The sequence below is a fragment of the Macrotis lagotis genome, chromosome 1 (genome assembly GCF_037893015.1).
Source record: "Macrotis lagotis isolate mMagLag1 chromosome 1, bilby.v1.9.chrom.fasta, whole genome shotgun sequence".
NCBI lineage: Eukaryota > Metazoa > Chordata > Mammalia > Peramelemorphia > Peramelidae > Macrotis > Macrotis lagotis.
The window spans coordinates 575,117,550-575,141,315 of NC_133658.1; the positions used below are offsets into that span (position 1 = coordinate 575,117,550).

A 23,766-nucleotide genomic window follows, 5' to 3' on the forward strand; every position below is an offset into this window, starting at 1 on the left:
TATATCAAAAGTAAGTTAAGTGTGCCAAGGAGCTGGATTGTGTGGGAATGTCACCTTCTTTGGATAAGCATATAAAAGATCAGAAAATGAGGTGGTGGGACTGAAGTTTTCTCCTTTGCTACCCCTCCAACTTCAAGAATTGAGAAAGAGCCACACTTAATCCAAATGGGAAAAACTTACAATGTTGCCAAGTATCTCTCTCCCTATTTACCAGCCTCTCCAATGACCAGAAACCTTTTCTTGTTTAGATACTAGCCTTTCTGCCCCTACATCCACTTTAACTTTACCAGTTTAATTTCTCACAAAGAACAGTTTGGACATACCTTAGGAACAGACTCTTGGTCAGTCTCCATTCTTATTCACCTTCAGGACTGCAGGCACCAACAGTAGCCTTGTTGTGACTTTCCCTTAGGGAGAATTTCCCTTAGGGAGACTGTCCCTAACAACTTCTAACTGCCAGAGACCCACATTGTGATGTCACTAAATTCTAGAGCTGGAAGGGTCTTCTGTTGCTCATCTTATCCAGCCTCCTGACTCCAAACTCAGCCCAAAGAAACAAGCCTTCATGGCATTGCATGATCCCCTCAACAACATCAAAGAACATTTACTCAACATTACCGAACAATGTAAGTCAGAGAAAGCAGGATCTTGGTATCCCTAGTGACCAGGCAAAATTTCTCCAAACATACATAACACGGTACTCATTAACTGAGAGTATCACCCCAAGATACCAAAGGACTAGCAGTTGTAGGCAGAGTAAGGATAGACTCAACAAGAGAATGAGACATGCATTTTTTGGATGTAGCGAATTGTGAATTCATTTGGTTTGACTATGCTTGTTATGAGATTTGTATTTTAATTTTTTTTTACTTAAAGAGGAAGAATTTGAAAAGGAGAGGAAACTAGTGATAATATTGACAAGGAAAAAGAAATGAGGTCCTGGAAGCATTTGTAAAAATGTACAAAAGAGAATAGACATGCAGACCAGCAATACAAGAAGGACATGTATGAAAGCAACATATTATATTTATTTTTTGGTCATATTTTGAGTTCCAAGTTGTCTTTCTCACTCCCTCCCAATATGCCATTAGAAAAGGCAACATTTGACATATATATGTAGAACTGCACAATACAAGCTTCCATATATCAGTTCTTTCCCTGACAGTGGACAGCATTTTCTTCCATAAGTCTTTACTAGTTGATTTGAATGATCCCATTATTGAGGGAATTTTAGTCTTTCACAATTACTGATTGAACAACACTGTGATTATAATGTTCTTTTGGTTCTGTTCATTTTACTCTGCATTGTCAGACAAATCTTTCCATGTTTTTCTAAAACCAACCTGCTCATCTTTCTTATAGCATAGTAGTATTCCATCACATCATTATATATTTTTTTAAAAAAACAAACTATACATCAGTAGCATAAAAATAAAATAGAAAAAAAGTCACTAAACTATCCATATGGATCCCTCCATCCATATTGACTTTGAAAACCATGTATAGGGGGGCGGAGCCAAGATGGAAACAGGAGAGGACCTTCTCTTAGTTGCTCTGGAACAAAAATTATAAACTAAGGACTCTAACTACATTTTCCAGAGACAGAACCCACAGAGGGATCCAGTGAGGCAATTCTCCAACCCAAGGTAACCTGGAAAAGAGCAGAAAGGCTTGGCTCCATGGCGTCGGAGGGGTGGACCACCAGAGGGGTGGCTCAGCAGAGAGAAGGAACTTCAGCTTCCTGGAGGCAGCCCCAGGGCGCTGGGAGCCACAGCTCCCAGCAGCAAGGGCAGTTTCCTGATCTACACCCTGGGGAGCACCAGGCACAACTTGGGGGAACAGCAGGGGGAACCTCTGCCAGAATGAGCACATGAAGCCCAGCCCTCAGGGCACACAGCTAGCACTGTGGCAGCCCAGATCTAGGAACCAAAACCAGGCAGAGCCAGTAAGCAGGAGCCCCCAGGGCATGAGCATGCTGATCATAGCGAGGGAGTGGAGAGAGACTGCCAAGCTCTGACCTCTATCCCTGGAACAGGACACTGGGGCTCTGACCACATTCAGATCCTGATTGCAGTCTAGGCCCCCCATAGAACAGCAGGGGCCCCCCACCTCAGCCCTGTGGCAGAGGGGGCGCTTATGGTCATTCACAGACCAGGAGGGAGGACAGAGCCTCACACACTGAGATCTTTGTGGGGATAATATGGAAGGGGGGAAAGTGAGGGGGAATGAGGGAAACTTTGATCTCATCAGAGGTGGCTAGGAGAGGAAACAGCATATATACTCAATGGAGTATAGACATCTGTAGTAAGAAGGAGAGAAGGGGGACAGGGGGAAGGGGGGCAGTGTGAGTGATGGAGGAGAGGATGGACCATGGAGGTAGAGTGGTCAGATATAACACATTTTCTTTTTTTTACTTCTTGCAAGGGGCTGGGATTGGATGGCCAGGGCCAGGGATCTGTCTGCTGCGCCATTCAACTACCTTACAGCAGAGAGAGAGTGAAAGGAGAGAGAATATACTACATGGTAGTAGAGAAGTATGAATGGAGGGAGTTGTGATCAGCAATGGCAAAAGTGGAAAAATATGGAAGTAACTTTTGTGATCGACTTATCCTAAAGAATGCGATCCACTCATGACAGAGCTGGTGGTGCTGGAACACAGAATGAAGCACATTTTTTATTATTATTATTTTTCTGGGGTGTGTTACAAGGCAAATGGGACTGGGTAGCCTCTCTGGGGCTGCACACCTGAGTGATTGTTGGGTGTCTGAGGCCAGATTTGGACCTGGGTGCTCCTGGCTCAAGGGCCAGTGATCTGTTGGCCACCCAGCCACCCCTACTATTATTATTATTACTATTTTATTTTATTTTGGGCCTTTTTGGGGGGTTTTTGTAGGGAAGTGGGGTTGGGGTGGCTTGCATGGGGTCACACAGCTGGGTGATTGTTGGGTGTCTCGAGCCGGATTTGGGCTCCGGTGCTCCTGGCTCCAGGGCCAGTGCTCCATCCAATGTGCCACCTGGCCATACCTATAATAATTATTATTTTTTTATTTTAAGTTTAATTTTTTCTCTCTCCCCTTTACTTTATCGCTTATGCAGGTCTATATTTTCTTGGGGGGAGGGGGTATTATGTGTTTACTCTTTAACAAGAATATTTTAGTAATGTATAAAAAAATTATTTGTACAAAATAAGAATAAATAAATAAATAAATAAATTTTAAAAAGACAAAAAAATGGCATAAAGGAGATGGAATTTTGTATGACTGGACCACAGTGAGGAAGATACTCATAACACATTGGACATGCTTTATCTAATTTAATCATCATAATTCTAGGCAGTAGCTATTACTGATATTATTATTCCCATTATACTAATGAAAATGAGACTCAAAGAAATTAAATTATTTACCCATGATCACACAGCAATCACAAAAATATTGAAAGCTTGAATCTTAGAGAAAAAATGAATAAAAGTTTGATGATTTGAAATTAGTTTTAACATTTTGGTGGTGAGATAATTTTTCCAATAATGAAGGGGATGGTTTCAGAAAAACCTGAGTTCACTCATGTGAACTGATGCAAAATGAAGTGAGTAGAACCAGGAAAACAGTTCACATGCTAACTGCAATATTATACAGATCTACAAAAGACTTAGTTACCAATCAACATAATAATCCATATGATTCTAAAAGATTCATGATGAAAAATGTTCTCCACCTCCAGAGAGAAAATTGATAGGCTCAGAGTGCAGACAGAATTTCTTTTCCTCTTTCTTTCTCTTTCTTTCCTTTTAAAAAACATATGTAGATAGAGCACTGGCCCTGGAGTCAGGAGGGCCTGAGTTCAAATCCAGCCTCAGACACTTAATAATTGCCTAGCTATGTGACCTTGAGCAAATCACTTAACCCCATTGCCTTAAATAAATAAAATTTTAAAAAAAGAAAATAAAAGAAAACCTTGTATACAGATATAAAATTTCTCTATGGAAATGATTTCCTTTTCTTGTGTTTGTTAAATTCAGAAGAAAAATATTTTAAAAATAAAAATTGGAAAGAATAAACAAGTGAATGGTAGCTGTTTATAGTCTGTATTCTCAGGCATGGTTTCTAGAAATAAATTCATACATACTCTTCCTTACTTCGCTGGACACAAAATGAAGTCAGAAAGGCACCATCCTCTCTGATACAGTCAGTGCTAGGCTTATTGATGAGAATAGCAAAAAAAAAAATTATTCAAATAGATCTCTCCTGGAAGAAATACTTTTAAGAGATCTCTCAAAGCCACATTAGACTTCGTATAAGTCCCTTCATTTTTCCTTTATTTCCTTGTAAATAGACAATGATAATAACACCTAAGAGCTTGAGAATTGTGTTTAAATTCCTTGAGGACAAAATACTTTTTCATTTTTGAATCCCTAAGTACCTAGTGCAAAGTTGTTGATTAATGTATTTATGTTGAAATGAACTGAATTGTTAAAATTCAGAAACTACATAAATAAATTGCTCAGCAATTAACCCTAGTAGCCTGGCCCAGTTCTTTCTAGAGACAGAGAATCTCTAGGGCAAACCTATGACAATTACAGGTTGGTTTGGTGAGTTTTGGTAACTTTGTTTTTTTCCTTAAAGATACAGGACCCTTGAACAAGACCACTCTTTCCTCCTATTTTCTTTTTTTCTTTTTTTTAATTTATTTTTTATTCTCATTTTGTACAAATGTTTTTTTACATTAATAAAATATTCTTGTTTACAAGTAAACAAAATACCCCTCGCCCCATGAATATAGATAGACTTGCTTGGGTGAAAAAAGTAAAGGGGAGAGAAAAAAAATTAAAATTAAAAAAAAATAATAGTAATAATTGTAGGTATGGCCAGGTGGTGCAATGGATGAAGCACCAGCCCTGGAGCCACGAGCACCCGAGTCCATATCCAGCCTCGTAAACCCAACAATCACCCAGCTGTGTGACATGCAAGCCACCCGACTCCCACTGCCCTGCAAAAACCAAAAAGAAGAAAAGAAAAAAAAAAGACCCAAAATAAAATAAAATAGTAATAATAGTAGGGGTGGCTGGGTGGCAGACAGAGCATTGGCCCTTGAGCCAGGAGCACCTGGGTCCAAATCCGGCCCCAGGCACCCAAAGATCACCCTGCTATGTGGCCCCAGGCAGGCCACCCAGCCCCACTTTCCCTGCACCCTCCCCCAAATAATAATAATAAAAAATGTGCTTAAGTCTTTGTTCCAACACCAACAACTCTGTCGCGGGTGGATCACATTCTTTATGGTAAGTCCATGGCAAAAGTTACTTCCATATATTTCCACAGTTGCCATTGCTGATCGCAACTCCCTCCTTTCTTATTTCTCCACTACCATGTACTATATTTTCTCTCTCCTTTCACTCTGACTCTGCTGTAGGGTTGCTGAGTGGCACAGCAGACAGATCCCTGGCTCTAGGGCCAAGAGGCCCTGAGCTCCCCCTACCACCCCTTAGGCCCAACATCTACCTGGTCCTATGGTCCCAGGCAGGCCATCCAATCCCAGCCCCTTGCAAGAAGTAAAAAATAAAATGTGTTATATCTGACCACTCTCCCCCCATGGCCCATCCTCTCCTCTATCACTCACATCACCCCCCTTCCCCCTGTCCCCCCCTCCTTCTTACTCCAGATGCCTATACCCCATTGAATATATATGCTGTTTCCTCTCCTTACCACCTCTGATGAAAGCGAAGTTTCCCTCATTCCCCCTTGCCTTTCCCCCTTTCATATCATTGCAATAGCTCATTGTAATAATAAAAAAATCTTATTATATGAAATATCTTGGCCTATTCCCCCCTCTCCTTTTTCTTTCTCCCATTACATTTCCCTTTTTTTCTATTGACTCCATTTTACACCATATTTTATCTTCAAATTCAGCTTTCTTCTGTGCTTCAACTATAAAAAGCTCCCTCTACCTGCTCTATTAACTTTGAATATTATCAGTCATTTTTCTATACAGGAATACATGCAGTTCATCATTAAGTCCCTCATATTTTCCCCTTCTCCTCCAATCTCTATGATTCACTCGAGTCCTGTATCTGAAGATCAAACCTTCTGTTTAGCTCTGGCCATTCCAACAGGAACATTTGAAATTCCCCTGGTTCATTGAAAGTCCATCTTTTTCCCTGGAAGAGGACATTCAGCCTTGCTGGGTAGTTGATTCTTGGCTGCATTCTAAGCTCTTTTGCCTTCCGGTGTATTATATTCCAAGCCCTATGAGCTTCCAGTGTAGTTGCTGCTAAGTCCTGTGTGATCCTGACTGCAGCTCCATGATATTTGAACTGTGTCCTTTTGGCTACTTGTAAGTGAATGACTGAACGACAAGAATCATGCTGCTCCTATCTCTGTAAATCCTTATATGAGACAGCTCTGAAAACTGGTCAGTCAGTCATTATTAAGTGACTGTGGGGCATTGTGCTAATACTTATACTAATAAATAATAAAGGGGATACTAATAATTAATAAAGACAGGCAGTTCCATGTACAATCTTCTCATTCTTTTCTTACTATGTATATGAAAAAGATTAAGGACAAAAGACAGCTTATCAGTCCAGTGCCTGTGGGGTATTGTGCTAAGCCATGGGAATACTAATAAATACTAATAAAGATATGCAGTTTCATGCATGATGATCTCATTCTTTTTTACTATGAAAATGATCATATTATTTTATATTGGTTAAATTCAACATAAAAATGAAATAAATATTTTTAAAATACTTTACCTGAGAATAGGAGAACTCAAGTCCTGTGACACAGAACATAACCTCAGCTGCAGTAAGTATTATGTATTGAGGCAATTGCCAGGCAATGGACATTTGATTAGGTGAAATATCTTCAGTTTTCCATGTCTGGAGACCCTGATCAGAACTCTAAGCAAGAGAGAAGACATACTGATCAAAAGTACGAGCAAAGCACCTCTGACTTGTAGGTACCTTATTAACTGTCTTCTCTTGGTTTGCATTCTTTTCAACCTATTTTTTTTTTGCAAGGCAATGGGATTAAGTGACTTGCCCAAGGTCATTCAACTGAATAAGTATTAAGTGTCTGAGGCTGGATTTGAATCAGCTCCTGACTCCAGGGCTGGTACACCAGTTAGCTGCCCCTCAACCTAATACTTTCAAGGTCGTCTTCAACTTCTATGTCTAACAGGTCAGATCTAACAGGATCATATTAGAATATATATAGTAAAAATCAAGGTCATATCTTCCCTCATATATACAGAATTTTTCTAGGTCTGTGACAAAAGCTCTGAATAGGACAAAACTAAATTGACCCTTTTGTAATATTAGACAGCTGTTTCATTTCTTTTTCTTCAAAATAATTGTTTCAGTGTCAGGGGTTTCAAGGAGCCAAGTGACACAAGTCATATTTAGGAATCAGCTGAAGGGGAATTCTGATTCCCAACCTCACTCTACTTAGAACTATAAAATAACATCACCCTTTATATATTTAGTTCTAAAAGTAGGTACACAATATGTAGAGTCTTAGGTGAACCTTTAAGGGCTAGCATGGGCAATAGATCTCTTGCAGACATGATGACTATAACACCTTATCTTTTCCAACTTGCTTACATATCCTATCCTCTACTTCCAAGTAGCCTTCTTAGGTGAGGAAAAGATGATAAGAAGGAGAGCTACCTACATTAGTAATAACAACTAAGTATGCTACACCAAAGTCCAATAAACCTAAATCCAAGGGAAAATCCTTGTTGCTTGTCCTACATTGCACATGATGGTATCTGTAGAAAGAGCAAAACAGGGATTGCATATCCAAAATGACACAGATTCTCACAAAGATATTCTCTATTTGAAGAAAACTAGACATTGTTCTCTCACTCATTCTCTCTCATGCTCACTCTTCAATTTAAAATAATGCATTAAAGCAAAAAGTAATTAAAGTATAATTTTTTGAAAAGTGGAAAAAAAGAGAATGGTTGCAGTTCTATACCTTGAGCTAGAATTTTTACTGTCAAGGTACAAGATTCTCCAAATTAAACAAATCTGAGGGGTAAAGTATTCAGCTTTGTTGTTAAAATGGACAACAGATATCAAGGAGAGACTCCTGTAGGATTCCTAAGTAGCTGAGGAGTTGCAGAAATTTGAGGAGCCCAGGGAGGGTAAATCCTGGCTGATAAACCATTAGGATGTGCAGGATTATCTACAAGGTAAAGATTAATAAATAGAAGTGTTTCTTCAGTCATAATTCTATTGTTGGAAGTTGCCATCTGGTTTCTGGAGGCCTGTCCAGAACTATGAGCATGTAAGAGGGAAAAATGACTTGGGCCTTCTCCATTTAACTTTATATTCAAGCTTATGGGAAGAACATAATTTGAAAACTCAAAGGCCTAATCCATATCTCTTTCCATAACCAATGACCCCAGATATGCCTCAACATTCTATCTATGCACATTACAAATATTTGATAAAGTCCTGTAAAAATAATTCCCATGAAGATAAGGTTTCTTACTTTCCCCTTTCCACGGTTTTGTAGGCAGAGATGCCGTAGTCTTCACCAACACTGATGGAGGCATCTCTCCTTAAGGTGAGGTTAACATCCTTTTCCAATGCATTAATAAACCTGTGAGTCAGGATAAGGTTGTTAGAATTATACAAACTTCTGAAATGAATTTCCTAATATAGGAGTTCTTAACCTGGGTCCATGAGCTTGTTATTTTGTGACTTTTCTTTAAAATGTTTTGATAATTGTATTTTCCATAGAATTGGTTTTCTTTAATAATACCATGTATTTTATATTGACTTTAAAAACATGCATCTGAAAAAAGGTAGATAGGTTTCAGACTTCTAGGAGTTCATGATAACAAAGAGGTTCAGAATTCCTGATCTAATCTTTCTTTCTTCAGAATTCTGCAAGAGGAAAATGATAAATCTATGAAGGAGGATTTTAGGCAATAGGGTATAGTAACGTGAAGGGACTGGGCCATGCCCCTCAAAGCCAACCTGCCTCTCTGCTGTGTGTCTGCTCCCAGGGAAAATCCTCTTGGCAAGCCAGGAATGAATCTCTACACCTGAGGTGTGAGTATCTCCACCCACAGCCCACAGATTAGACATATACTATGATCCAGTGGGGCAAGAACCCAAGGAATTTCCAGTGATTCATACCTCACAGATGCCATCCCATTGGCTGTTGAAGTTACCATGTCCTTCACCTACAAGAAGGAAAAAAATGAGTTAGAAAATTGTCAAATGGCGGCATCTAAGTGGATAGAGCACCCACCCTGGAGTCAGGAGGACCTGAGTTCAAATCTAGCCTCAGACACTTAATAATTACCTAGCTATGTGAACTTGGGCAAATTACTTAACCCCATTGTCTTGCAAAAACTAAAAAAAAACCTATCAAATGATATAAGGAAGAAATTCTGAAAGGAAGAAATCCAAATGATTAAATAGCATTTGAAAAAATACTGCAAAGCTTGAATAATTAAAATAATAATTAAATTGAATTTATGTGATCCCACTTCATACTTTATTGATTTAGTGAAGACTACCAAAAATAAAAGGAAAATGACATCTGTTGGTAGGAAGAGAAATTTGGTTGTCCAGTCATTATGGAATGCTATTTGAAACTATAACCCCCATATTACTAGTAGGCCTAAACTTACAAAGTATATACCTAACGTATTCATTAAGTATTGTTGCATCAAGAACTAGAAAAAGGGGCAGCAAGGTGGCATAGTGGATAGAGCACTGGCCCTGGAGTCAGAAGGACCTTAGTTCAAATCTGACCTTAGACACATAATTACTTAGCTGTGTGACCTTGGGTAAGTCACTTAAGCCCATTGCCTTGTAAACAAAACAAACAAAAAAGAACTAGAAACAAAGGAATTGTCCATCATTTGGGGAATAGATAAATAAAATGTGGCATATGAATGTAATGAAACATAATACCTACTTCCTGAGGATGATAAACTCAATGTACAGAGTATTGAATTTTTTTTATCTGAGAGACTATTAGAAGTACTATAATAGAAACTTGTGGTTTCACATATAATTCTTTTCCTCTGTTCTGCTTTGTACATGGAAACATGTAGTATTTTTTTTTAGGTTTTTGCAAGGCAAACGGGGTTAAGTGGCTTGCCCAAGGCCACACAACTAGGTAATTATTAAGTGTCTGAGACCAGATTTGAACCCAGGTACTCCTGACTCCAGGGCCAGTGCTTTATCCACTACACCACCTAACCACCCCTAACATGTAGTATTTTTTTTCCTCTTTTGAGAGGAGGGTATTCATTAAATTCAGAGTAAAAAAAATCTTTTTAACCCCTTTAGACCTAGTTATCAATTAATTATATATACTAAGGAAACAGTGACTTATAAGATAAGAATCATAAAGACCATTCTGCTCAATTAATAAGTCTAATACCTTACTAGGTATTGTCAATCAGTCTCACCATGAAGGATCATCCCAAAACTCACCAGAATGCTAGAGACTCCACTTTGATCTCTATGTATGGCCAAGCTGTATCTGTTCTTCTCTTCTAGGATGTGCTTAGTGGTGACAGACATGTTGTGATACTGTAGCTGGAAGTGAAAACTCTGGTTCTCTGTGAGGAGCATTTTGTAATGGTCTATTGTAATTACCTGTTGTGCAGGGTAAAGAGTCTTCACCATAAAGTTGACAGCACAAGTATGAATCGTAGTTCTGCTTAACAGGTGCATAGCCATGGTCCCAATCACATAACTTCTCATTTTCCTTGTTTGTACATGTTAGATTGGAAGTCCAGAGATCACCAGATGATCTTTAAGGCCTGTTTCAGCTCTAAATCTGTTGATTCTAGGTAGCTATCAAATTTACTAATTTCATGAGGATCACAATTTCACAAGGGATGAGGGACATGAAAACTCAGAAATGTTCATTTACATTATAGTTATGAGTGAAGTTATAATATAATTAAGTAATACAGTTAACATTCCTTATTGACAAACTGTTGAAAAGGCCAAAAGTTCTTGACCTTTTTAGTATGACTCCTATTGACATTCTGGTGAAGCTTATAGACCCTTTCCTTCTCAGAATAATGTTTTTAAACACATAAAATATATAGGATTATAATGGAAATCAATTATATTGAAATAAAGATGTATTTTTCCCCAAGTAAGTTCATGGATCCCTAGTTAAGAACTGCTCTAGGAAAGTTAATCTTTAAGAGACAGTTGAAGATCTTTGACTGGGCCATTCTGAATAACCATGCTGATAACTGGGGTGGCAATGCAGGAGTGATCTCAAATCACCTTGGTTCCATCTCCCTCTATCTGAAAGGGTTTGATGGGCTCTGGGAACAGAGAGCTATTCTGATAATCCATCAATGTCACGTTCACTTCTTCATCTACTAGATTCAGAATCCTCAGGTAAATCTCTTTGGCTCCTGGCTCCTGAGGGCTCAGTTCTTAAGAACAATAAGCAACATGCAAGAATCAGAAGCATCAGAAGCAGCTAGGTGGTGCACTGGCCCAGGAGTAGAAGAAGCTGAGTTCACATCTAGTCTCAGAACCTTGACACTTACTATAGCTGTGTGACCCTGGGCAAGTCAGAATTTCAACCATCTCCTCCCCTTCCCTCAAAAAAAAATCATAAGGATCTTGGAGTTTAGTCCTGATCTTCAACTCTGTCCTGATATTTATTGATGGAATTATCATCTACATGACCAGCATCAATATCAAAAACATTTATAGTTTAATAAAAATGACTAGAAATAGAAAATTCAGGATGATTTGACTTAAAAAGACAGCATTCTGAAGTAGCTGGAAAACCTGGGTTCAAGTCTCACCTCTGCTAAGGTTACAATCACTAGCTCATTTTGGGGAAACCATCTACCCTCTTTGATCCTAAGTTGTAAAATCAAGTAAGTGCCAACTCATAAACTATTAAAGTTAGTCCCAATGGTCTTAATATAGTTTTTTTATTGATCTCTTAATTTTTTTTATTCTCATTTCGTACAAATGGTTTTTTTTACATTAATAAAATATTCTTGTTTAAGAGTGAGCAAAATACCCCTCCCCCCATGAATATAGACGTGCTTGGGCGATAAAGTAAAGGGGAAAGAAAAAAAATTAAAATTAAAAAAAAGAATAATAGTAATAATTGTAGGTATGACCAGGTGGCACAATCGACGAAGCACCAGCCCTGGAGCCATGAGCATCCGAGCCCACATCCAGCCCCGTAGACCCAACAATCACCCAGCTGTGTGACATGCAAGCCACCCGATCCCCACTGCCCTGCAAAAACCAAAAAGAGGAAAAGAAAAAAAAAGACCCAAAATGAAATAAAATAGTAATAATAGTAGGGGTGGCTGGGTGGCAGACAGAGCATTGGCCCTTGAGTCAGGAGTACCCAGGTCCAAATCCGGCCTCAGACACCCAAAGATCACCCTGCTATGTGGTCCCAGCCAGGCCACCCAGCCCCATTTGCCCTGCACCCTCCCCCAAATAATAATAATAAAAAATGTGCTTCAGTCTTTGTTCCAACACCAACAACTCTGTCATGGGTGGATCGCATTCTTTATGGTAAGTCCATCACAAAAGTTACTTCCATATTTTTCCAACGTTGTCATTGCTAATCGCAACTCCCTCCTTTCTTATTTCTCCACTACCATGTACTATATTTTCTCTCTCCTTTCACTCTGACTCTGCTGTAGGGTCGCTGAGTGGCACAGCAGACAGATCCCTGGTCCTGGGGCCAAGAGGCACTGAGCCCCCCCACCACCCCTTAGGCCCAGAATCCACCTGGCCCTATGGTCCTGGGCAGGCCTTCCAATCCCAGACCCTTGCAAGAAGTAAAAAAGAAAATGTGTTATATCTGACCACTGTCCCCCCCATGGTCCATCCTCTCCTCCTTTATTCACATCCCCACCCTCCCCCCCTGCTCCCCCCCTCCTTCTTACTCCAGATACCTATACCCCATTGAGTATATATGCTGTTTCCTGTCCTAGCCACTTCTGATGAGAGCAAAGGTTCCCTCATTCCCCCTTGCCTCCTCCCTTCCATATCATTGCAATAGCTCATTGTAATAATAAAAAAATCTTATTATATGAAATATCTTGGCCTATTCCCCCTCTCCTTTTTCTTTCTCCCATTACATTTCCCTTTTTTTCTATTGACTCCATTTTTACACCATATTTTATCTTCGAATTCAGCTTTCTCCTGTGCTTCAACTATAAAAGCTCCCTCTACCTGCTTTATTCACTGAGGAGGTTCATATGATTATTATCGGTGTCATTTTTCTATGCAGGAATACATCATTAAGTTCATCATCATTAAGTCCCTCATATTTCCCCCCTCTCCTCCAATCTCCATGCTTCACCTGAGTCCTGTATCTGAAGATCAAACCTTCTGTTCAGCTCTGGCCATTCCAGAAGGAACATTTGAAATTCCCCTGGTTCATTGAAAGTCCATCTTTTTCCCTGGAAGAGGACATTCAGCCTTGCTGGGTAGTTGATTCTTGGCTGCATTCTAAGCTCTTTTTGCCTTCCGGTATATTATATTCCAAGCCCTACAAGCTTCCAGTGTAGTTGCTGCTAAGTCCTGTGTGATCCTGACTGCAGCTCCATGATATTTGAACTGTGTCCTTCTGGCTGCTTGTAATATTTTCTCTTTGACTTGGGAGTTCTGGAACTTGGCTATAATATTCCTAGGGGTTGGTTTTTTGGGATCTCTTTCTTGGGGGGATTGGTGGATTCTCTCCATTTCTATTTTGCCCTCTGCTTCTAGAATATCAGGGCAATTTTCCTGTAGTAATTCTTTGAAAATGATGTCAAGGCTCTTTTCCTGATCATGAATTTCAGGTATTCCAATAATTTTTAAATTATCTTTCCTAAGTCTGTTTTCCATATCAGTTGGTTTTTTTTGATGAGATATTTCACATTTTCTTCCAATTTTTTCATTTTTTTTTTTTTGGTTTTGAAGTATTGATTCCTGATTTCTGGTAAATTCATCAATCTCCCTGAATTCCATTCTTTGTCTGAAGCATTTGTTCTCCTCAGATAATTTTCTTATCTCTTTTTCCATCTGGCCAGTTTTGCTTTTTAAGGCATTCTTCTCCTCAATAACTTTTTGAACTGTTTTATCCATTTGACCTAAGCTGGTTTTTAGCATGCTATTTTCTTCAGCATTTTTTTGGATTTCCTTGACTAAGCTGCTGACTTCATTTTCATGTTTTTCCTGCATCTCCCTCCTTTCTTTTCCCAGTCTTTCTTCCAACTCCCTCATTTGATTTTCAAAGTCTTTTTTGAGCTCTGTCATAGCCTGAGCCCAATTTCTGTTTTTCTTGGAGTCTTTAGATGCAGGAACTTGTGCTTCCTCATCTTCAGACTGAGTATTTTGATCCTTCTTGGGCTCATGAGCAAAATATTTCTTAATGGTCTTCCTCTTATTTCTCTGCTTGCTCATTTTCCCAGCCTGAGCCTGGTTTTGGGGTGCTTCCTGAGCTTTTGGGACACTCCCACAAGGGTCTCAGTGTGTGAGGCTCTGTCCTCCCTCCTGGTCTGTGAATGACCATAAGCACCCTCCTCTACCATGGGGCCGAGGTGGGGGGGGGGGGCTGTTGTTATATGGGGTGGGCCTAAACTGGGATCAGGATCTGAATGTGGTCAGAGCCCCAGAGTCCTGTTCCAGGGGCAGAGGACAGAGCTGGCAGTCTCTCTCTCTCTTCACTCCCCTCCCTCAGCTCAATGGGCTCATGCCCTGGAGGCTCCTGCTTACCCCCTCGTCTGCTTCTGTTTCCTGGATCAGGGCTGGCTGTGTGCCCTGAGGGCTGGGTTCCTCTGGCAGAGGTCCCCAGCTGTTCCCTAACTTTGTGCCCGGTGCTCCCCAGGGTGCACCTCAAGAGACTCCCCCGCTGCTGTGAGCTACGGCTCCCAGCACCCTGGGGCTGCCTCCAGTAGGCTGAAGTTCTTTCACTCTGGCGGGCCACCCCTCTGGCGGGCCACCCCTCTGGCGGGCCGCCCCTCCGACCCAGGGGAGCAGAGCCTTTCTGCTCTTTTCCAGGTTACCTTGAGTAGGAGAACTGCCTCACTGGGTCCCTTTGTGGGTTCTGTCTCTGGAAACTTTAGTTAGAGTCCTTAGTTTCATGTTTTATCAGAGAGCGCCTAAGACTTGATCCCTTCTTGTCACCATCTTGGCTCTGCCCCCTTAAAATAGTTTTAAGGAACTAAAGTTTTTTGAGACAGTCTGTATAAAGTAAATTATTCTGATGCCTCCTAGTACAGGTTATCTTTGATTCTTAAAAGTGATGACGAGGGAGCACAAGTTCTGCTACATCCTATTAAGCTGGAAAACCTTTGAGTATGATTTCCAATGAAAGACTATACATATTGGTCATCCAAGGAACTATGCTTATCATCAAAAATTTATGTGACTCACTTTATTGCAATATTTGTTTTATTGGGGTGGTGCAGAACTAAAACAACAATACTGGTATACCAGTCTCATGAAGGAAGTGAGTGATCCCAAAGGTGTAGTTTGCTCTCATTTCAAAATTGGGCCATTTGAGTTTTAAAACCTGTCCTTGAAAACTGTTCTTTTCTGAACTCTCTCTCCTTCTTCCTTACCAGGATGAGGGGGTGCTTCTTCCAAAGTCTATTCAATAGATCATAGTAATTCCTAAGAATCTAAATCTATTAAAATGAAAATGATTAACCTGTGTTAATGAAAAGCTCATCCACATTAATAAAATGATGGATAATGTTATTATTGTTGACAATACTATAGAGAAAAATTTTTTTAACATTGTAGAGAACTAATGCAATGATAGACTCTGAATCCAGACTAAAGATGAAACATGCTGCACCTTTTATTGGAGACATGATGAATTTAAAAGTAGAGAAAGAAACATTTTAGGGCATGACCAATGTGAGGATCTGTTTTGCTAGAGACTTATGTATGTTATAATGAGTGCTTTATTTTTCACTTTTGTTTGTTCTCAGGGTTTATTTGTAGGGCAATGGAGTTAAAAGACTTGCCCATGGTCACACAGCTAGTAAATATCAAGTGTCGGATGATGAACTTGAATCAAGTCCTCCTGACTCCAGGGCTGGTACACTACTCACTGCCCCATTTTTCATTTTTTATTCATGGTAGGGCAAGGCCACAATAGGAGGGACAGATTATAAAAGCATGTGAAATACATATTTTTAAAATAGTGCAATCGCAAGAAGAATTAATATCCAGTAAGGCATTTTCAATTTTCAATTTGCATTAGAGTTCATAAAGCACTTGAATCTGGGTTTTGTCCTCACATTTATCTTGATCTCAACAGTAGCTGCAATTGCAAAGGCTAGGGATGCCAGGATCATACCAGTTGCCATTTTCCTAATAGATTTGTATAAAGGAAGGAAGAAAATCTATGAATTTTCAAAGGGCTATTTCCATAACCCTACTAAGCAGAAACTGATAGAAGTTATTAAATGTCTTTTACAAACTAGAGACACATTCATCTTTGTGTAGAGTTGGGTGTCTCCAATACTCTGCTCTCACCAAAAAAAAAAAAATGGGTTTCCTCATCATAAAGCCTGAATTAAAAGAACTATCATGTGGAACTAGAAAAATATGCTTAGAATCAAGATAGCAGAGTAAGGGCAAGGGCTCCCCCCCGCCCCGCCAGAGCTCTCCCTCAAATATTTCAAAATTCCTTTAAAAATACCTCTAAACAAATTCTAGAGTGGCAGATCCACAAAAAAGAAGGAGTAAAACTATTTTCTAGTCCAAGAAAACTTAGAAAATTGGCAGGAATGGACTGTTGTACCAGAAAAGCAAAGTGCAGTGCAGGCTGGGCCCCCAAAAGGCCAGCCTCACAAACTAGGAACAGGCAGGGAAGTGACTGAATTAGTGGAAGCAATGGTGGCTTCCAGACCTTGTAGCCCAGACATTTCCAAGAATAACTTGGAAGGTCAGCAGGAAAAGTCTGTCTCAGCAGTGTGAGTGGAGGGCTATCCCCAGAGGCTGCAGCAGTGCAGTGCAGACCTGGCCCTAGAAGAACAAGAGCAGGCTTTGGGAGCCACTGGATCAACAAGGCTCTCACAGACAGGAAGGGGTCAGAAGGAGATTACAGGGTCTCTTTGCTAACACAAAGAACTCTGTTGCTCTGCCCATACTGGGATCTAAGTCACAGAGCCAGGAAGAGGAGCAGTAGCACAACAGAACTTGCTGTCCCAGGGGAATGGGTTCACTCCATAGTTCCAGGGAAGACCCACAGAGCAGAGCAGGAGTAGATATCTCTCCTAAAAGCTATTATGATGTAAGGAAGATCAAAACACACTTTTGGAAAAAGATAACAAAGTCAAAGCTCCACAATCTAAAAGCTCCAAGAAAAATATGACTTGATCTCAGGTTATGGAAAAACTCAAAAAGAATTTTTGAAAATCAAGGAAGATGGGGCAGCTTAAGTGGCACAGTGGATTCAGCAACAGCCCTGGAGTCAGGAGGACCTGAATTCAAATCCAACCTCAGACACTTAATAATTACCTAGCTGTGTGACCTTGGGCAAGTCACTTAACCCCAATGTCTTACAAAAACCAAAATTAAAAACTCAAGTAAGAAAGGTAGAGGAAAAATTAAGAAAAATGAGCAGAATGAAAGAAAATCATGGAAAAACATGTCAGCAGCTTTGTAAAGGAGACACATACATAAAAAACACTGGGGAAAATAACATCTTAAAAACCAGACTAGGCCAAATGGAAAAAGAAAAAGTCAATGAGAAGAATGCCTTAAAAAGTAGAATGGGGGGGGTGGCTAGGTGGCAGCTAGGTGGCGTAGTAGATAAAGCACCGGCCTTGGAGTCAGGAGTACCTGGGTTCAAATCCGGTCTCAGACTCTTAATAATTACCTAGCTGTGTGGCCTTGGGCAAGCCACTTAACCCCATTTGCCTTGCAAAAACCTAAAAAAAAAAAAAAAGTAGAATTGGTCAAATGGAAAAAGAGGTACAGGAGGCTCAGTGAAAAAAAAAACATTTCCTTAAAATTTAGAATTGAACAAAGAAATGCTCATGGCTTTATGAGAAAAAAAAGTAGAAGACAATATGAAACTAGGAATAAACTACCCAGTAAAATTGAGCATTCTCTTCTGGGGGGGAAAAGAGGAACATTCAATGAAATAGGGGACTTTCCTGATGAAATGACCAGAGCTGAAAAGAAAGTTTGTATGAAACTCAAGTGAAAAATAAAAGGGTAAAGAGGAAAAGCAAACCATAAGAAACTTAACTTTTCTGCTTCTATTCTTGCATGGGAAGATGATACTGATAATTCATATAAACTTCCTCATTTATTAGAACATTTAGAGGGAGCCCATATAGACAAATTAAGGTGGGGCTGAATTTGAAGGGATAATATATTAAAAAGATGGAGTTAATGGGTGAGAAAGGAATGCATTGGGAGAGAGAGAGAGAGAGGAGAGGTAGAATGGAGTAAGTTATTTCACATAAAAGAGGCTGAAAAAGTTTTTGCAGTAGAGAGGAAGAGACAGGAGTGAAGTGGAATAAATGAGATGAGATTTACCCTAGAGGTAAAAGTAGGAGAGGAAAGGGATGGGAAAAAGGGGTGGAGAAGGAGAGAAAAGGGAGGAAAGATTGTGGGACAGGATAGTTCAATGTAAAACACTTGAGTGAGAGGGTGAAAAATTAGAATAGAATAAATAGGGGTGGGGGAATAGTTAGGAATAGTAATTAATGGTGAAGAATAGTGGTGAAAAACATTGAAACAAATTTCTCTGATAAAGACTTCATTTCTCAAACAAAAAAAAAACTGAGTCAGATTTACATGAGCCCAAGTGATTTTATTTCCCAATTCTTTAATGATCAAGAGATATGAAGTTTTCAAATGAAGTCATCTTGCTATTGATTTAAAATCATTTTTTAAAAAAGTTCTAACTCTATTGATAGGACAAATGTCATTTGGAACCATTCTGAGGTTCTGGTTTATATTTTTATATCTATTGAATGCACTAAAAGGACAGAAAGAGAAAAATGACAAATATTGGAGGGCATTTAGGGAGCGAGTCATTGATGCCCTATTGGAGGATTTGTGAGCAATTTGGAACTGTGCCTATCCCTTGATCTAACACTGCCACAACTAGATCTATATTCCAGAAAAGATGAAAAACAGCAAGGAAAAGGAGTTCTATGTATAAGGATATTTATAGCAGCTCTCTTCTGCTGACAAAGAACTAGAGATTGAGGGGTTGTCCATTGTCTGGGAAATGGCTGAACAAATTGTTGTGATTATGATAGAATGCCTTTCTGTTATAAGAAATGATGAACAGAAGGACAGCTAAGTGGGGCAGAGATTATAAGCCCTGAAGTTAGGAGGACCTGATTCAAATCCAACCTCAGACACTTAATAATTGCCTAGCTGTATGACCCTGGGCAAGTCACTCAAACCCCATTCCCTTAAATAAATTAAAAATCTTAAAAAAAAAAAAAGGAAATGATGAACAGGATGATAAGCTTTTACTAACAATGCTGCGACCCAAGACAACTCTGAAAGACTTCTGATAAAGTATACTATTCATCCCAAAGTCAGAGCTGCTGATGTCTGAATACAGAATGAAGTATACTTTTTTAAAAATTATATATTTTTTAAGGTTTCGTTTGGGGGGGGGTTAGGGGAGCAACATGACTCTTGTAATAATGTTTTTCATGACTACATATTTCTAACCTCTATAAAATAACTTTTCTTGATGAGAATCATTGGGGTGAAAGAGAGAAAATCCAAAATTCAAGGTTTTAAAAGTGAATGTCGAACTTTATTTTTGCATGTAATAAAATTTAGAAGTGAGACTTAAGCTAAGATTGTACTTGCAGATAAGACATTAGGAACATGGATTTGCTGATGATGGTAAAGGAAACTACAAAACAGAGAAATACTATTTTTCACCAGGATCAAAACAGCAAGTACAATTTTCAGGCTTTGGGTTTGTGTCACTTTTTTATATTTTTTTTATATATATATATTTTTTTGGTTTTTGCAAAGCAAATGGCGTTAAGTAGCTTACCCAAGGCCACACAGCTAGGTAATTATTAAGTGTCTGAGGCCGAATTTGAACCCAGGTACTCCTGACTCCAGGGGCGGTGCTCTATCCACTGCGCCACCTAGCCACCCCCTTGTGTCATTTTTTAATGCAGATCTTACTTCTCTAATGCCAAATTCAATTTAGATTTGGTCTAGTTTCACAAAGATAATGATCACGGATACAGCCACAATAGGTAGTGTTATAAAAGTAAAGAAAATACAATTATTTATTGCTGTTAAAAATCTATCCAAGTTGAATCTTGGTTCTTACAAAAAAGTAATATATTTTCAGAACGTCTTTTTATTCTCCTTTTAAAGAAATTGAGGAAATGTCCACCAATTGAAGAATGGCTGAACAAATTTTTGTATGGTAATGATGGGATGCTATTTAATTATAAGAAATGATGAGTAAGATCTGAATTAAAAAATGACACAAGGGGGTGGCTAGGTGGCGCAGTGGATAGAGCACCGGCCCTGGAGTCAGGAGTACCTGGGTTCAAATCTGGCCTCAGACACTTAATAATTATGTAGCCCTGTGGCCTTGGGCAAGCCACTTAACCGCATTTGCCTTGCAAAAACCTTAAAAAGAAAGAAAGAAAGAAAGAAAGAAAGAAAGAAAGAAAGAAAGAAAGAAATGATGAGTATATGTTTCTCTCCCCTGACCAGTTCTTAATTCTTCTTTCACAACTTGACTGATATAGAAATATGTTCAAACAAATGGTAAACTTGTGTTTACATGTAATTGGGGAAAAATACTAAATAAATTAAAAAGAAAAAGAATCAAATTTACAAAATTTACAAAATGTCTTAAGATGAATAAGAGATAACAGAGAAACTATGTGCAAACTAACCTCAACGCATGCTAGACAAATATTACCATCAATATCTATCTCACAACTAGAGAATTTATGTCCAGTGGAAGAGATGCAGCAAGCACTTACGTTAAATTGATTCCACACATCTTGAACAGAGGATAGAGAGCAAAGTCAAATAGAGGGGTGAACATAAGCATCAGAAGGGGATTCAGGACCTGTAAGAAAGACTAGTTACTAACATCCCAAAACAGACAATAATTTGTCAAGAAATATCCAGCTGACTTCTGGGATATGCAGAATCCTTATTCCAGTTTAGAGCTGCCCCCACCACCACCATTTCTCACTAATTTCTAAAGTTTTGCCCTTTCAGTCAGAGTTAAATTCTCATCCAAAGCTGTTAAATGATTATCCATGTGGTAGGTGTTGAGCTACTTTCTGGTGTTTTTTAAAAAAGAAAACAAAAGTAGTCCCTCCCTTCAAGGGGTTCACCTTCTCATAAGGTTGGTACAATAAAAGAGACAGGATCTTGTGACAGCTCAAGTGAGAGGTGCTGAGTGTCTGGCTAAGTGGAGAGAAGGGGAAGTGAAGAAGGAAACCATCAGCACATTGGATGCCACTTAGCTAAGGGAAAGATATGAAGGACAGATGACTTCTGGTTGTGAAGCAGAATATGACATATCCAGTGTGTGACCAGTTCAGGAGAGAGGGTAGATATACAGCTTTGGGATTCATCTGAACAAAGAATAATTCAATCCCTGAGAGTTGTTCAGATCACAAAGGGAGAAAGCATCAGGTAAAATGATATATTCAGGATATGACACAACATAGTGAAGAGACAGCAAAGGAGAGTGAGAGTCAGTTTCTAAGCTAACAGGATATGTAGCTAAGGGAATATTTCAAAATTAATAAGGAAAAAAATGATCTTTTACACATCCCTCCACCTTCAAAGAGGGCATCCCAGATCCTTCACAACCACTTTATGAATCCCCTCATTCATACACTACATTTGATAATATACCCTATTTGCCACCCACCTACCCACTCTGTCTCAAACTCTCATTCAGCTTGTCTGATTCTAAGTTTAACTTCTCTAAAAAGAGTTGATTGGATAGTGGATGGGAGGAAATCTCTTCCTCTCTTCAGGCTTTCCCTATGCAAAGTGGGTACAAAAATGATTGCTTATGGATTTGCTCATTCCTCAGATGCCTCTCAACTGCATAGCCTCAGGGGGAAAAACTGGAAAGGAGGATAACAATAAGTAGAGCTATAGGATAGATGTAAGGACTGTACTCTGCATATAAAGTATATACAAACATTGCTGCATCCACTTTGAAACAGCATAATTAAATTCCTGGACTTTGTCCAAAGCCTGAACATTCATTTCTCCAGGAGTTTGGGAGGTAGTTTGGAAGGGAGGGTCCAAAAGAATCCATTTTCCCCAGGGCTGTGACCTGCTTGTCTCAAAAGCTGAAAGCAGGATCACCATCTAGTTAAACTGAGAAGGGGTGAAAAGGAGAATACATGGAGTTATGGCTATGGGAAAGGGTCCCACCTGTATCTGGTCAGGCTGGAACTCAAAAAATCCCTGAAATATGAAAAAGAAGCTGGTCAGTATAAGCCTAAGATGTAAAAGGAAAATCAATAAATATTTCTCATCTGTAAAATGAAGGAAACACTACTTGACATCATCTATATCCCAGGGTTATTGGGGGGAAAGGTTATTAGCATAGATTCTCTGAACTCTGTCTGTCTGTTTGACAAAAGTCAGGATCTGATTCATGCAATTCTTGGTGACTCCCTAGACAATAAGCATGCCAAGACTGTCCATGGGGTTTCCTTTCAAGGATAATGCTTTTTCTCTCTCCTGTGGATTAAGGTGAACAGGGGTTAGACTTGTCCAGGGTCACATAGCCAGCAAGTGCTTGAGTCTAGACTCAGATTTTCCTGACTCAGGGTCCAGTATTCATTGAGTCACCTAATTGCCCATCTGATGAATGAGCTACATTAAAACAATGTTATATAGGAGGAAGACTACATAAAAGAAAATGTAGAGTGGTTGAGAGCTGGTCTTCAAATAAGTCTGATAGATACTGGCAATACAATATAAGTCATTTAAGATCATAACTTTAGAGGTTAAAGGGATATTATATGTCATATTGTCCAACCCTCTCCAACCCCCACTTGATTTTACAGATGAGAGTTAACCTTTATAAGACTCTCAATTTTCCCAGATGGAATTTTCTCATAAGGACATGGCTCATACCAAAGAAATCAAAAATAGATGAGAAAAATAAATAGAAATGGATAGTCTATAATTTGGCAAAGAAATTAACTCCCTTGTTGCGGAACTGGAGAGTAACCCACATGGCAAAAATCACTTCTACTCACCATATTACCATTCATCCTAGTTGCTTGCAGAGTCCACCGGGAGCCCTAGAAAAGGGAAGTGATTCCATGAAATCTATCATATCCTATGGTGGAAGGAAATGGAAGGAAGAAGCTTATTAAGGAACCTTTTTTTACCTGCTGATCAAAAAGAGCCCAGAACATTGGCACTGAAATATAAAGGAACAGCACACAGGTCAAAGCCTTCACTTCCATGAGTTGTTTCTGTAGGAAGAAGGAGAAAGGAACTTCCTGAATTTGCAAAAATAAAATAATAAAATAAAGTAAAATAACCTGAATCACTTAAGAGAAAGACAAAAGAACCAGAAAGCAGTAAGGGAATAGTTTGGGTCAGAGGTGACTGAGGAAAAAGGTTCAAATTAGTAGGATGGATTTATATTGGAGATCAGGAAGAGGAGATTCGTGAACAGGTGAATAACAATCTCCTCCAAAACAGAGCTTGCCTTTTTCTATTTGTCTCAATTAGTTTATATCAGGAATTAGGACCAATGGTGAAGAAACTAGAGG

At 39.3% G+C, this 23,766-nt stretch overlaps 1 protein-coding gene and 1 pseudogene across 3 annotated transcripts in view; both read right to left on the bottom strand.

The window, feature by feature from the left end:
* LOC141507188 (solute carrier family 15 member 2-like) overlaps window positions 1-433 on the bottom strand; it is a 103,171-nt gene extending 102,738 nt beyond the window's left edge. For 2 of the 3 annotated variants that reach the window (XM_074214621.1, XM_074214619.1), the window contains exon 1: window positions 324-408. Coding sequence is in view for 1 of the 3 variants with exons in the window: in XM_074214620.1 (XP_074070721.1) it covers window positions 324-353 (30 nt within the window). In the remaining 2 variants the exon portion in view is untranslated. Of the gene's footprint in view, window positions 1-323 lie in introns of all 3 variants that reach the window. The other variant, XM_074214620.1, reaches the window with a different exon arrangement.
* Window positions 434-11,263: 10,830 nt separating this feature from the next.
* LOC141505467 (solute carrier family 15 member 2-like) overlaps window positions 11,264-23,766 on the bottom strand; it is an 86,978-nt pseudogene continuing 74,475 nt past the window's right edge.